Source organism: Diplotaxodon limnothrissa, linkage group LG1 (assembly GCF_057381915.1).
Source record: "Diplotaxodon limnothrissa isolate DT_005_m linkage group LG1, D_limnothrissa_male_GT1.1, whole genome shotgun sequence".
NCBI lineage: Eukaryota > Metazoa > Chordata > Actinopteri > Cichliformes > Cichlidae > Diplotaxodon > Diplotaxodon limnothrissa.
The window spans coordinates 2,922,356-2,934,771 of record NC_140596.1 but is presented as its reverse complement, the minus strand read 5'-3'; the positions used below and the strand labels follow the sequence as shown (position 1 = coordinate 2,934,771).

The 12,416-nt window shown below is 41.7% G+C and overlaps 2 protein-coding genes across 2 annotated transcripts; both read left to right on the top strand.

Moving 5' to 3' along the window:
* Nucleotides 1-589: 589 nt before the first annotated feature.
* LOC146639234 (katanin p80 WD40 repeat-containing subunit B1-like) lies at nt 590-2,233 on the top strand. The gene is made up of 4 exons (XM_085351046.1): nt 590-604; nt 1,178-1,262; nt 1,691-1,741; nt 1,944-2,233. The coding sequence occupies exons 1-4, from the start codon at nt 590-592 to the stop codon at nt 2,153-2,155; spliced, it is 363 nt and encodes a 120-aa protein (XP_085207172.1). The 3' UTR covers nt 2,156-2,233.
* A 1,888-nt stretch (nt 2,234-4,121) lies between these two features.
* LOC146639233 (uncharacterized) lies at nt 4,122-11,249 on the top strand. The gene is made up of 8 exons (XM_085351037.1): nt 4,122-4,134; nt 7,471-7,568; nt 8,296-8,411; nt 9,487-9,558; nt 9,629-9,779; nt 9,864-10,057; nt 10,428-10,576; nt 11,005-11,249. The coding sequence occupies exons 1-8, from the start codon at nt 4,122-4,124 to the stop codon at nt 11,235-11,237; spliced, it is 1,026 nt and encodes a 341-aa protein (XP_085207163.1). The 3' UTR covers nt 11,238-11,249.
* Nucleotides 11,250-12,416: the final 1,167 nt, after the last annotated feature.

Genomic DNA, 12,416 nt, shown 5'->3' with positions numbered 1-12,416 from the left:
CAACCGGACATAGTGGTGGTAGACAAACAGAAGAAGACGGCCGTAGTGATCGATGTAGCGGTTCCGAATGACAGCAACATCAGGAAGAAGGAACACGAGAAGCTGGAGAAATACCAAGGGCTCAGAGAAGAGCTCGAGAGGATGTGGAGGGTGAAGGTAACGGTGGTCCCCGTGGTAATCGGAGCACTAGGTGCGGTGACTCCCAAGCTAGGCGAGTGGCTCCAGCAGATCCCGGGAACAACATCAGAGATCTCTGTCCAGAAGAGCGCAGTCCTGGGAACAGCTAAGATACTGCGCAGGACCCTCAAGCTCCCAGGCCTCTGGTAGAGGACCCGAGCTTGAAGGATAAACCGCCCGCAGGGGCGTGCTGGGTGTTTTTTTTATATATATATATAAAATCTTATTTGACTTCAGTGGAAAAGTTTCGCTTCCAGATTCTTTAATAAAAGTAAATAAAGTAAAAAATTTGCAGTTTTTCTTCTAAAAACAAACAAACAAATGTTTGTGATGTCATCAGGTTGAAGCACCGTTCAGAGTCTGACAGGCGGAGCCCCGAAGGGGAGAGGCGGAGCCCTAGCGAGGACGTGTCATGGTCCTGGGCCATGTGGGCCCAGTATTCTTAGTTTTCATGTATTTTTGTATTTTGTTCTTTATTTAGGCCATGCTTCCTGGGTTGATCTGTTACGTTGTTCCTTATGTGTTTTCCCTTCGTGACTCTTACCCCCTGTGTGCCCCTCTGTGTATTTATGAGCCCTCGTCTCTCTTTGTGCTTTATTCTATGTTTTCCCCAGCCCGTTATGTCTGCGTTCTCCCCGTGCTCTCTCTCCTCCTGTCTGAACCTCTGTGCCTGTACCCGTCAGCGTTATGTTCACCCCGCCCTGTCTCGTTATGGTTATCTGTGTCACCTGTGTTCCCCGTGTGTTCCCACTTTCCTCGTTAACCCTCTGTGTATTTCTGTCTGCGTCTTCCTCTGTTCGGCGTCGCGTTCTCCCTCATGTTGTGTGTGTTCCTCCCTGTGTTTCTTGGCGAGCTTTGTATTTAGTTTTCCCAGTTTAGTTTTGTATTTCCTACGTTCTGCCGTGCCAGCATTAAAGCTGTGTTCTTTAAGTTTATCCCCGTGTCTGTGAGTCTGCATCTTGGGTCCTTCTCCTGCCTGCCACACAACGAACCATGACAGGACGAGGCGGACGAGAAGCTGTCGTCTGCTGAGATCCACAACGCCGAGGACTACAAGGCCATCTTCCAGCCAAAGAGCGCCATCTGTAGGTGGACCCGGAGCATCGCAGCTCAGATGTTGAATAACGAATACAGTTATACGTACATACAACGAGATCTGTGAAATATTGCTATTGAAAAGGACGCTGAGTTCATCTTTAATCAACACTGCACCAACAAAATCTGTGTTTAGTTTCCCCGAAAGCTTCTATTTCCTCACCTGTTGATCCACCTGCAGCATCGCCATCAGTTCTGCTCTGGCTGATTTTGAGAAGCAGGCCATATTTGAAAAGTGAGAGGAGTAAACATTACTCGCTGTAAGAGCCAAACAGGATGGGAGGATCTGATTGGTTCTTTGTGCCTTTTTAAAATATTCATCCTAATGAGGACAAAGACACTCTCGTCATTTCTTCTTTTGTTTTCATGTCGTCACATTTATTTTGCAGTCTGAGCTCCTCGTTCTCCTCTCTTCCAGCTCGCACTCCTCCTAAGATGTCGGAGCCTTTTCCCGCTCCTCCAGAGGACGGTGAGTCCAGCACAGCTTCACGTTTCTGTGAGACATCAGGAGACGACGCGCCTCCGACGTTTCAGTTTATAGATGAAACACGAACAATAAATCACGTGTTCGACAGTGAAAAACACACGACACAAAAACACACGACAGAGGTGTTTCAGCTCCTGTTTTGTGGTTACTGGGTCGTTTCCTGATGATTTCTTCTTCTGCTCAGAGTCCATTTTGGCGATCAGCCGGCAGCTGAAGGACATAAAGTCTCATTTTCCTGATAAACAGCAGGTCAGTGAACGCAGCAGCCGTGTGTCTGTGTGGAAACATGGACGCCTTAGGACAGCGGACTATAAATGCAACGAACCTATCAGAGCTCAAATACCTGCTGTTTACAACAAAGTAGTCCTCCAGCCGCTCGGTTTTCTCTTTCTTTAGTTAAAGATTTTTCTTTGTCTTCAGAAAATCAGTTTAATTCAAAACCATCTAAAACCTTTAACAGCTGTGTGACTTTGGTCTGAGTGCGGTTATATGAGAGGTTTTATGAGTCTAAATTAACAACTAAAATGATGTGTGAGAAATTATTTTGTAATAAATGAAGGCCATCATTCTTCTTGTGGCTTCATCAACAGTGCTCCCTCTGATCTCTGCCACAACAGAAACCTTAGGACACGCAAGGACAATAATTTTACTGACAGTAGTACCATCAGTCACACCTAAAAGAAAGCAAGCACAGCTACACAGTAATTAGGCTCTATAATATTGATGCTAATTGACTGAGAAAGAGTTAGGTGTCAAAAGAGAGTGATATTATACCCCTTTCGTCAAACGCAGTGATTTATGACCCCCTTAATTGATTTATGACCCCTAATTAAATTATCCCCTAATTAAATTATTCATGAGCTCCGGAAGTAGGAAGTAATTAAATAATAAAAATATGATATTCATAAAAATATGATATTCATAAAAATATAATTGATTATTTAGAAAGTTTCTTATATATCAAAATAGCATTCTTTTATTTCTTTAAGCAATTAAATTTTTATTTTTATTTTTTTTTATGCTCAAAAAACGCCATCTGGTGGCGGGTCAGTGTGTGTGTGTGTGCGCGCGCGCGCGCCCGAGGCTGTGTGTCTGGGCGCGCGGGGTGCGCCCGTGTCTCCGGACCGTGCTCTCTCGGGCTCCGTGCTCATGTGTTTAAAAATGTATTAAACCATATTAAAATTGTTTAGTTAAACTTGTGCTTTTGTAACGTTCAGTATGGCCACAAACACATGCTGCATGCCTTGGGGGAAAACTTTATTTAGATTTATATGCATTTGTAGATTTAGAATAAAACTCATACTCAGAAAAAATTCGCGATCCCCTAACCCTCCTTAGATACATAAGCAGGGAAAACTCCTTAAAAAACCCTCCGCTATTTCTCCAAAACCCTACAATAACTTGTTAGGGTACCCCCTCTATTCCCAAAACCTTATATTCGATAACAGGGAAAATCCTGAAAAAATCCTTAGTCTTTTTTCTGAAATTCAGCGCCCCGCGGCTCCCTTCATGCTCAGCCAAACAAAGCCAAAACTCCTTTTAAAAATTTCTCCGCGATTTCTCCAAAACCCCTAGAATAACTTGTTAGCTACCCCTCTATTCCCCAAAAAAAAGCGCTATAATCCAAAAACATTGGGAAAGCTCCTTACTCTTTTTTCTTCAAAAACTTGCCTCTTGCTAGCTACCTCTAAAATTCTACGCAGAGTCTAAGTTCTACCTCGCTCTTAATCGCACCGACCCGCAACAGCTTCCAGAGCACAATTTTTTCCTGCTTGTTCGCTCCCCGCTCTGGTCCCGAATGCGCTGCTTACCTCGTTTGAAAATTCCCCCCTTAGACCAACTCCGCCTCACTGCGCCCCGCTGCCAATCACATAACCCTTGCACCGCTCCCTTCGCACCCCGGTTAGCCAATCCGCTCCAGCTCTGATTTTACGATCTCCCGCTGATGTTAAGACTATCTTCGAACCCCAGAAGAGATCTGACTTCAGACGTATCAACAACTGGCGCCGCTCAGACTGCTTGCGAGTTCGCATAGGGAGCGGCCGATTTCAACAGCAACTTGCGTCTCTTTCCTTATCCGCATATCATTCGGTAAGTGTTAATCTTCCTCTCTAACTACATTTTTGCATTTTCCTTTTTACCATTCTGTCAATCCTTTCATTTAAAAAAATAAATAAATATCACAATGGTTTGTAACAGGTACAATACACCATCCATCCATCCATTCGCCTCCACTTATCCTTTTCTCAGGCTCGCGCGGTGCGCTGGAGCCTATCCCACGTACAATACACTTTAAAATATATATAAGCTCCACTTTTAACTCCCGTAAAAGTTTATACATTACATGTCTACATCACCTATCATGGCCTCATCGGGTATCTCATATCATCTTGTTATTGTTATGTTATGCTCCTTTGATATTTTGCTAGTTTGCGTGTTTTAAAACTCTTTTTGTTTTTCTTTATATTTTTAGACCCAGATGTGTTAACCTGATCCCTGCGAAACACCAGCTCTGCGTGGATTTTGACCGCGAGTGACCGGATGTTGTTTCCGGCCTGAGGTTGCCTGAAATGCCGTGAGGCTCGTTTGAAAGATTGCGCCCGAGACCAACTCCGCCTCCAAGGCATGCCTACCTTTAGCTGCCACCAGTGAGATATCAGAGCCGGGCTCCACATATCCAATCAGGAGCATGAGCAAGACAGCTTTTGCAGACTCTCCAGAAATATACAAGTCCTTACCAACTGCTCTGCAACCCAGTGTTTCTGGTCCCCTCACTAACATCGCTTTTTGAGATATTTTTTATGAACCACCAAAAAAGCAATTTTACCCCACAGACTGGGTCTGAGGGCAGCAGCGGGGACAAATGATTGTAATGAAGCGACGGACATTTCATGGCTGGTCTTGCATAATCGTGAGTTATTATGTCATATGGTGATAAGTACATAGTTTTGCAAGAGGCATACAAGCACTGTGGAAAAAGTAATCATAAAACTGTTTTTGTGAACACCCTACGTTATGCTTTAAAAAATGTGATACATGTAATGTGATCATCAAAGAACATGATTTTTTAAAAAAAAACAACTTTTATTCTTATGCTTTTAAAGTATGTCAGATTATCTTAAAACACTTATTTGTATGTTATAATGTTTTTCTTACACCATGTGTAATTTTTATAGACACCTTATTCATTGTATCAATGTGTAATTATGTATCTTTGATAAATAAATAAAATATTTAATCTTGTATTTGTGTACTTTCTGGTGATTCAATAAAAAATTAGTCACATATCGCTCTGATAAACACAGATGGCTGAAAGAAATGTTTGATGGAACAAAGGAAACAAGTGTCTTGCTGCTAAACTTTTAAGTCACCATGGTTTAAATGAGAAAGTCTGTATGTAAAACATGAAAAACTCCAAACCCGGTTTAACTACAAAGGTGTACTCATTTCTTTGTAATGGTACTTTACTGTTCCAATGAAACAAAAAGAAAATCTCATTTTTAAAGTACATTTTTCGGCCATCCTGACCTATTTTCAGGGGCAAGAATGTTGATGTTAGACTGTGTTTTAAATCAGGTTGTGATCTTAAACTAACTATCACAGCACTGATTTCAGTTGTAATGTCAATTAGAATCCCAATTTGGCTTTTCTCCAGTCAGTGTTATGGTGAAATTTAACTTGTTCTTTTGTGTAATTGCACATGGCCCAGCAAAGGACCCCTTAGTAAACTGTACAGCATAAGTTTTCAATTCACTTTTGTCAGAAAACTTCACAGTATGAGAAGTTACAGCACAGTTTCTCCAAACGTGTGGTTCTTTTTCAGCCAGCGTGCTTTTAGAGCATCTACATTAGCTCATGTAGTAAAAGTACAATCAGTAAGTGTACTTTAACATTTGAGATTCCGAGTCACTCTTGCTTAGATCATGTGAACTATATCATGAACCTTTTTTTGTATAATGCATCAAACGTGTTCAAATCAGTTTATTTTCAATTTATTTTAACTAGAGACAAGCAACTCCTTTTTAGCTTCTGTTATGTATTTACCTCTCACACCTTAATCTAGATGTTAGTGTTCTCAGAGTTAACATGTCTCATGTTGCCATGTTGTATTTCTAATACCCAGCCTCAGTGTTCGCCCTGTTGACCCTCAAATCCAAACACCAATGATCTAGATATTCACAACATTCATAAGGAGATTCTTAAGGTCTTAAGTTTTGTTGTTTTTATGTTTTTATGTTTTACAAAAAAAAAACTTCACATTTTTTATATTTTTAAACGAAAGTGACATGCAAGGATATTTTTCTTTAGTGATGTTGCTTCAGCAATCTCAAATACTAATTATTCTGGGAATTTTTATGGTCAAACTATGTGATTTTCCAAATGTGTGTGTGTGTGGAGTAAAATGACCTTGTTCTTATGATGTTGTCACCGTGAATCATTTAGGATTAACAACACAAATTGTATCGATAGCAGAAACAGTCTTATAACTTATAATTCTCACACGTTACCGCTAGTTTTACAAACGCAGTCTTCTTCAGCTCTGTTTATGTAGCTTTTATGAAACTGATTTTCCATAGTACAAGTAGAATTTAATTTTTCTTTGCTCTCCAGTATAAATGCAATAATTTGCAGGCTTTTTACTGAAACTCTCACAATGCAACACTCAATGCTCAGAGCTTCATATATCAACAGCTCTGAAAATATCTTCTTTTTTAAAGTAATGTAGGACAGGATCTCTCACTCTCTGTGTCTCAAAAAAAACCCAACTAAACTGGCAATCACCACTAAACAAATGAAAGTAGTTTATGGCTTTTTTATCAGCTGCATTTCTTTCATTTATGTATTGATCCCATTGTTTATTGGTAATGCTTTTAGGTCACTGTTTTAGCATGTCTGCCTCACACTCCATTTAAACAGTTTAACAGATAGTGGGAGGAAGGTGGCATTGGAGTTTGTTGGGTGCTCCTTCTGAGACCGATCTGTTGCAGTCTGTTTGGCCACAGCTGTGGGTGCCTTCTTTGCTGATCGCTTTATTCTCTCTTCTAGCATACTCCTTAATCTTATCCAATTTCAGTTTATCCAACAACAGATGCAGCCTGTGATCCACTCATTTTAAGCATTCAACATAAGCAGCATGCCAAAATCCAAAACAAAGGCAACAGCAATTCCTTCAAACTCAGGTGAACGCCTGCAGAGCCACAGCACACACACGCACCAAACCGAATAGCAAACGTAGCGGTGGGCGTGTCACAAAAACATCTTCTATGGTCAGAATCCAAACTGCGTTCAAACAAACAATACGCAGCACAAAAACACAGTTTACATACCACCGTCGTCTTCTCCTTATCTGTCAGACTAGCCGATTTTATGGGTGTCACTGTGCGCCAAAGCCGAGGACGCTCAGAATGATTCGGATTAAACTGTGTCAGTCGGAGCTTTTATGGAGTCTTACAGTAAACGGATTATTGCATTTAAAAGAACTGAGAGACTTCAATTTAATTTTGTTTATGCAGCGCCAAATCACAACATCAGTCACCTCAATGCGCTTTATACTTTAAGATCTACATACAGAGAAAAACCAACAATCATATGACCTCCTATGAGCACTTTGGCGACAGTGGGAAGGAAAAACTCCAGAACCAGGCTCAGGGCTTCTACTTTCCTTCAAAATAAAAGCTTCACATGAGTCTCGATAGCAAAAATCTGACCAGTGTTGGTGTTGCAGGGTCACACTCAGGCTGTGAGGAGTTTGGCCTTCAGTCCTGATGGGAAGTGGTTAGCTTCAGCGAGCGACGACTGCACCGTCAAGGTACGACCTGATCTGACGTCTCACCTTTAATGTAAAAAATATATTTTAAGGATTGTTTTTCCCGGTACTTACATGTTGTGGTAACTCTGACTCTGTAACAGTAGATGCTGAGAAACCTTCAGAGTAACTATAACCTGCAGGAGTTACACGATGCTGTGAATGTAAACTGTGAAGCAGAACATCAGCAGCAGGAAACTGTGCAGAAAGGCTGGAAGACGTTAAAATGTTCCAGCTGGTCCTGGTTCATGTTTGGTAGTCACGTGTTCCCATAAAATAAAACGAGCGATTGAATCGCAACATTTTTAGATTCTTCTACATTTTAAAATGGTTTTAAAAGGTCCGTCTGTTGAATCACTTCAGTGTTTTAGGATTTTTAAGATCCATCTTTTCTATTAAAATAGTTTTCAGGACACTTCTTGACCCAGGTTCAGTTACATTTATTTAAATAAAGTAATAAGCTGGTGATGTGTAACGACTCGTTAGGCTAACATTTCATCGATGTTTAGAATTAAGTTTCATTTCATTTGCAGCGGTCGGATGTTCGGGTGTTTGAGAGCATCTTGGGAATTTAAAAGTGTGAACATGATGTGTTTATTCTGTAAATGCTGTGAAAGCATCAAACCGGCAGCATCCTGTAATAAAATCGCTCATTCTGATTGGCTGAAGGAGGTGAGCTCTGCTCTCTTCCTGTTCGATGACCTCAGCCCTGTCCTCTTGTCTCCATCAGCTGTGGGACCTGGCTCAGGGGAAAACCATCACGGAATTCAAATCTCACACCGCCGCCGTCAACATCGTCCAGTTCCACCCCAACGAGTACCTGCTGGCCTCCGGAAGCTCCGACAGGTACGTCGCCGCAGGCCGAGCGCCCGAGACGCAGCAGCTCGGAGCTGAAGGAGCGACTCATGAGTGGAATCAGTGTTTGTGACACTTTGTGGCTCGTTTAGTTTTTCTGTTTCATGAAGCTCAGAGGCTGCGCGAGGTTGTCCTCTCTCTGTGCCGCCAAGATTTTATTTTGGTGCTGAGTTTGATTGTTTGTGGCATTTTTTTAAATGTAACATTTCTTTTAGTCTGAAATTCTTTTACTTTTTTTCACATACATGTCCTGTGTCTTCTACATGTCCTCTGCATGTGCCACTAAATCATACATTTATAACTAAAAGTAAACAGGAAATATAATATAAATATAATAAAATGGAAATAATAACTCATCCTTTCTCCAACACAACCAGCAAGTGCACTCAGTATTTAATCATTTCTTTATTTTTGCATATGAAGTATAAATAAGTATTCCAACATGAATCACTTAAATTGATTATTATGTTTAATTTGAGGACATCGACCTGGTGTTAGAGACAGTTTATAAGTTACACCAGCAAGCAAAGCTGTAGTTTGTGGCCTGATTTTCCGATTGTCATGTGATCGTGATGGAGCCGTTAAAGCTTTGAATGTGTCACTTCAAAGAAATGAGACATTTTGTAGGTTTTGGCCTGTTTTAGTGACAGAACAGGGAGCAGGGTCATTTTTATCTCAAACAGTTTATTGATGGAATAAATCTTACTCTCATTTATGAGAATAAGAAGTGACTCAAACACATACTTTCTTCAATTAATTATAAAAATGTCTTTAGCTTAGCTTGTAGTTAGAGCTGGGTTAGGCGACCCTAACCATCCCTCAGGTTCCTGGGGACTTCCCATGATGCACTGAGAGGTGCACTTTGCCCTCCACTCCCTCTTTTGTTCGTGTTTCGTTCCTCTTTTCTCTTTCTCCTCATTTACTGACTTGTCACTGCTGACCGTGGATCTGTTGGAGGTCTCTTCCTGTTCCTCAGCCGTGTTGTAGCGTCTTCACCTGACACTATAAAACACCTACAGGTGTCTCTAATGAGCTGCAGCTGTATGAACTCTGCATGTGCTTGCAGGACCATCAAGCTGTGGGATCTGGAGAAGTTTACGATGATCGGCTCGTTGGAGGGCGACACGACTCCGGTCAGGTGAGTTTTTCCCCGTTGCAGCAGGGTGTAACTGGAATGTGACCTCTGACCCCTGTCCCTGTGGTTTCAGGTGTATATGTTTTAGCCCAGATGGCTCCTGCCTGTACAGCGGCGCCACGGACTCGCTGCGGGTCTTCGGCTGGGAACCGGACCGCTGCTTTGACGCGGTGCCGGTGAGCTGGGGAAAGGTGTCTGACCTCGCCATCTGCAACCAGCAGCTGGTGTGTAGCTCCGCCCACCGCTCAGTAACAGTACTGTGCAGAAGTTTTAGGTAATCTTAATCTTCCACCTTCTCCACATGTCAGATCGGCGTGTCTCATCAGCTGTCGAGTGTGTCGTCCTACGTGGTCGATCTGAAGAGGGTAAAGAAGAGCGGTGGCGCCGTGATCCAGGGGATCATCCAGGACGACCAGCCGCTCACAGAGCCGAAGAAGGACCCCAAAGGAGCGGCACTGCGAAAGAACTACGAGAGACCCACGACCACCTGCAGATCGCAGAGGTACGGCACACTGAGAGACAGGAGAAAATACTCCAGATACTGCAAGTACTGACTCCTGGATTTAAAGTTTTATACATGAGCCACTGGTTTCATTCATCAAACACTCAGATCACATGTCATATATATATATATATATATATATATATATATATATATATATATAATAAATATATATATATATATATATATATATATATATATATATATATTATAATATATATATATAATAATATATATATATATATATAAAATCTTATTTGACTTCAGTGGAAAAGTTTCGCTTCCAGATTCTTTAATAAAAGTAAATAAAGTAAAAAATTTGCAGTTTTTCTTCTAAAAACAAACAAACAAATGTTTGTGATGTCATCAGGTTGAAGCACCGTTCAGAGTCTGACAGGCGGAGCCCCGAAGGGGAGAGGCGGAGCCCTAGCGAGGACGAGGCGGACGAGAAGCTGTCGTCTGCTGAGATCCACAACGCCGAGGACTACAAGGCCATCTTCCAGCCAAAGAGCGCCATCTGTAGGTGGACCCGGAGCATCGCAGCTCAGATGTTGAATAACGAATACAGTTATACGTACATACAACGAGATCTGTGAAATATTGCTATTGAAAAGGACGCTGAGTTCATCTTTAATCAACACTGCACCAACAAAATCTGTGTTTAGTTTCCCCGAAAGCTTCTATTTCCTCACCTGTTGATCCACCTGCAGCATCGCCATCAGTTCTGCTCTGGCTGATTTTGAGAAGCAGGCCATATTTGAAAAGTGAGAGGAGTAAACATTACTCGCTGTAAGAGCCAAACAGGATGGGAGGATCTGATTGGTTCTTTGTGCCTTTTTAAAATATTCATCCTAATGAGGACAAAGACACTCTCGTCATTTCTTCTTTTGTTTTCATGTCGTCACATTTATTTTGCAGTCTGAGCTCCTCGTTCTCCTCTCTTCCAGCTCGCACTCCTCCTAAGATGTCGGAGCCTTTTCCCGCTCCTCCAGAGGACGGTGAGTCCAGCACAGCTTCACGTTTCTGTGAGACATCAGGAGACGACGCGCCTCCGACGTTTCAGTTTATAGATGAAACACGAACAATAAATCACGTGTTCGACAGTGAAAAACACACGACACAAAAACACACGACAGAGGTGTTTCAGCTCCTGTTTTGTGGTTACTGGGTCGTTTCCTGATGATTTCTTCTTCTGCTCAGAGTCCATTTTGGCGATCAGCCGGCAGCTGAAGGACATAAAGTCTCATTTTCCTGATAAACAGCAGGTCAGTGAACGCAGCAGCCGTGTGTCTGTGTGGAAACATGGACGCCTTAGGACAGCGGACTATAAATGCAACGAACCTATCAGAGCTTGGGTTGGGTGAGAGCTGAAACATCCTGAAGCACCTCAAAATTAAACTCTGTGACGGCCCTGGCAAATCTACACATCCTAAACAAATCTCTGCACCTGCAAGCCGCTTTGCAGCCCACCTTCTCCTATTCCGCCAGCCTGAGGAACTGAGCAGGTGTCAACAGGTGACATCAAGTCGGAGCCAATTACTGCAGGTAGAAATGATCATTCACCTTTTGTCTAAAGCCTTCCTGACTGATGCGATCCTTAAATGTGATTTAAGCTGTGTGGGAACATTGGAGGCATAGACAGGAAATGAGGTTTAATCACAAACTCAGCTCAGTTTGTCCAGTTATTTGAGTCTGAAAGTGGTGCTAGGGGAAAAAAGTGGTTAATTCAGTCATTTTATTAACGCCCTTTAGATTAACTCAACTCACCTCTTGGTCATGTCATTTTCAAATCTACAGTGATGGTGTGTCAAACACTCCTTTTTACTGCTCTTTTAAATATTTGTGTCCACACGATGCCGACGTAGGCTTCCAGCACTTGGCCAGTAAAGCTAGTTTCTCTTCTAGTAAGGACATATTCAGTTTCCACAAGTCTTTTTTTTCTAGCTTTTTGTAGAGCTTCTCATATAATCCTCTGTCTAAAACCAGAGATCGTCTACATTACACAGCATATAGAAAAAACACAGTAGCTCCATTTTAATTGTTGTAATTTCAACAGTTATTTAGCTGATTTTAGTTTTGTAGTCCCTTCAGTTTGTGTTTTAAGGGTATCAATCTGTTTTAAAGTGCTTTTATAACTTGTTAAAAGTGTTTTATATTAAATAAATTCGAGTTAAGTAAGTAAAAATTATATGAATCTTCATGATGTTCAAACAGTTGAAACTGAGGCTTGAGCTTCTCTAACATCTTTTTGTTGTTTCTGGGTTTTTGTTTCTCTGCATGCTGTCAATTAGAGGCCGAAGAGCTAATGAAGCTGGTCGGCTTTGATCTGATCGCCACACAGAGACGTTTACGGGATCGA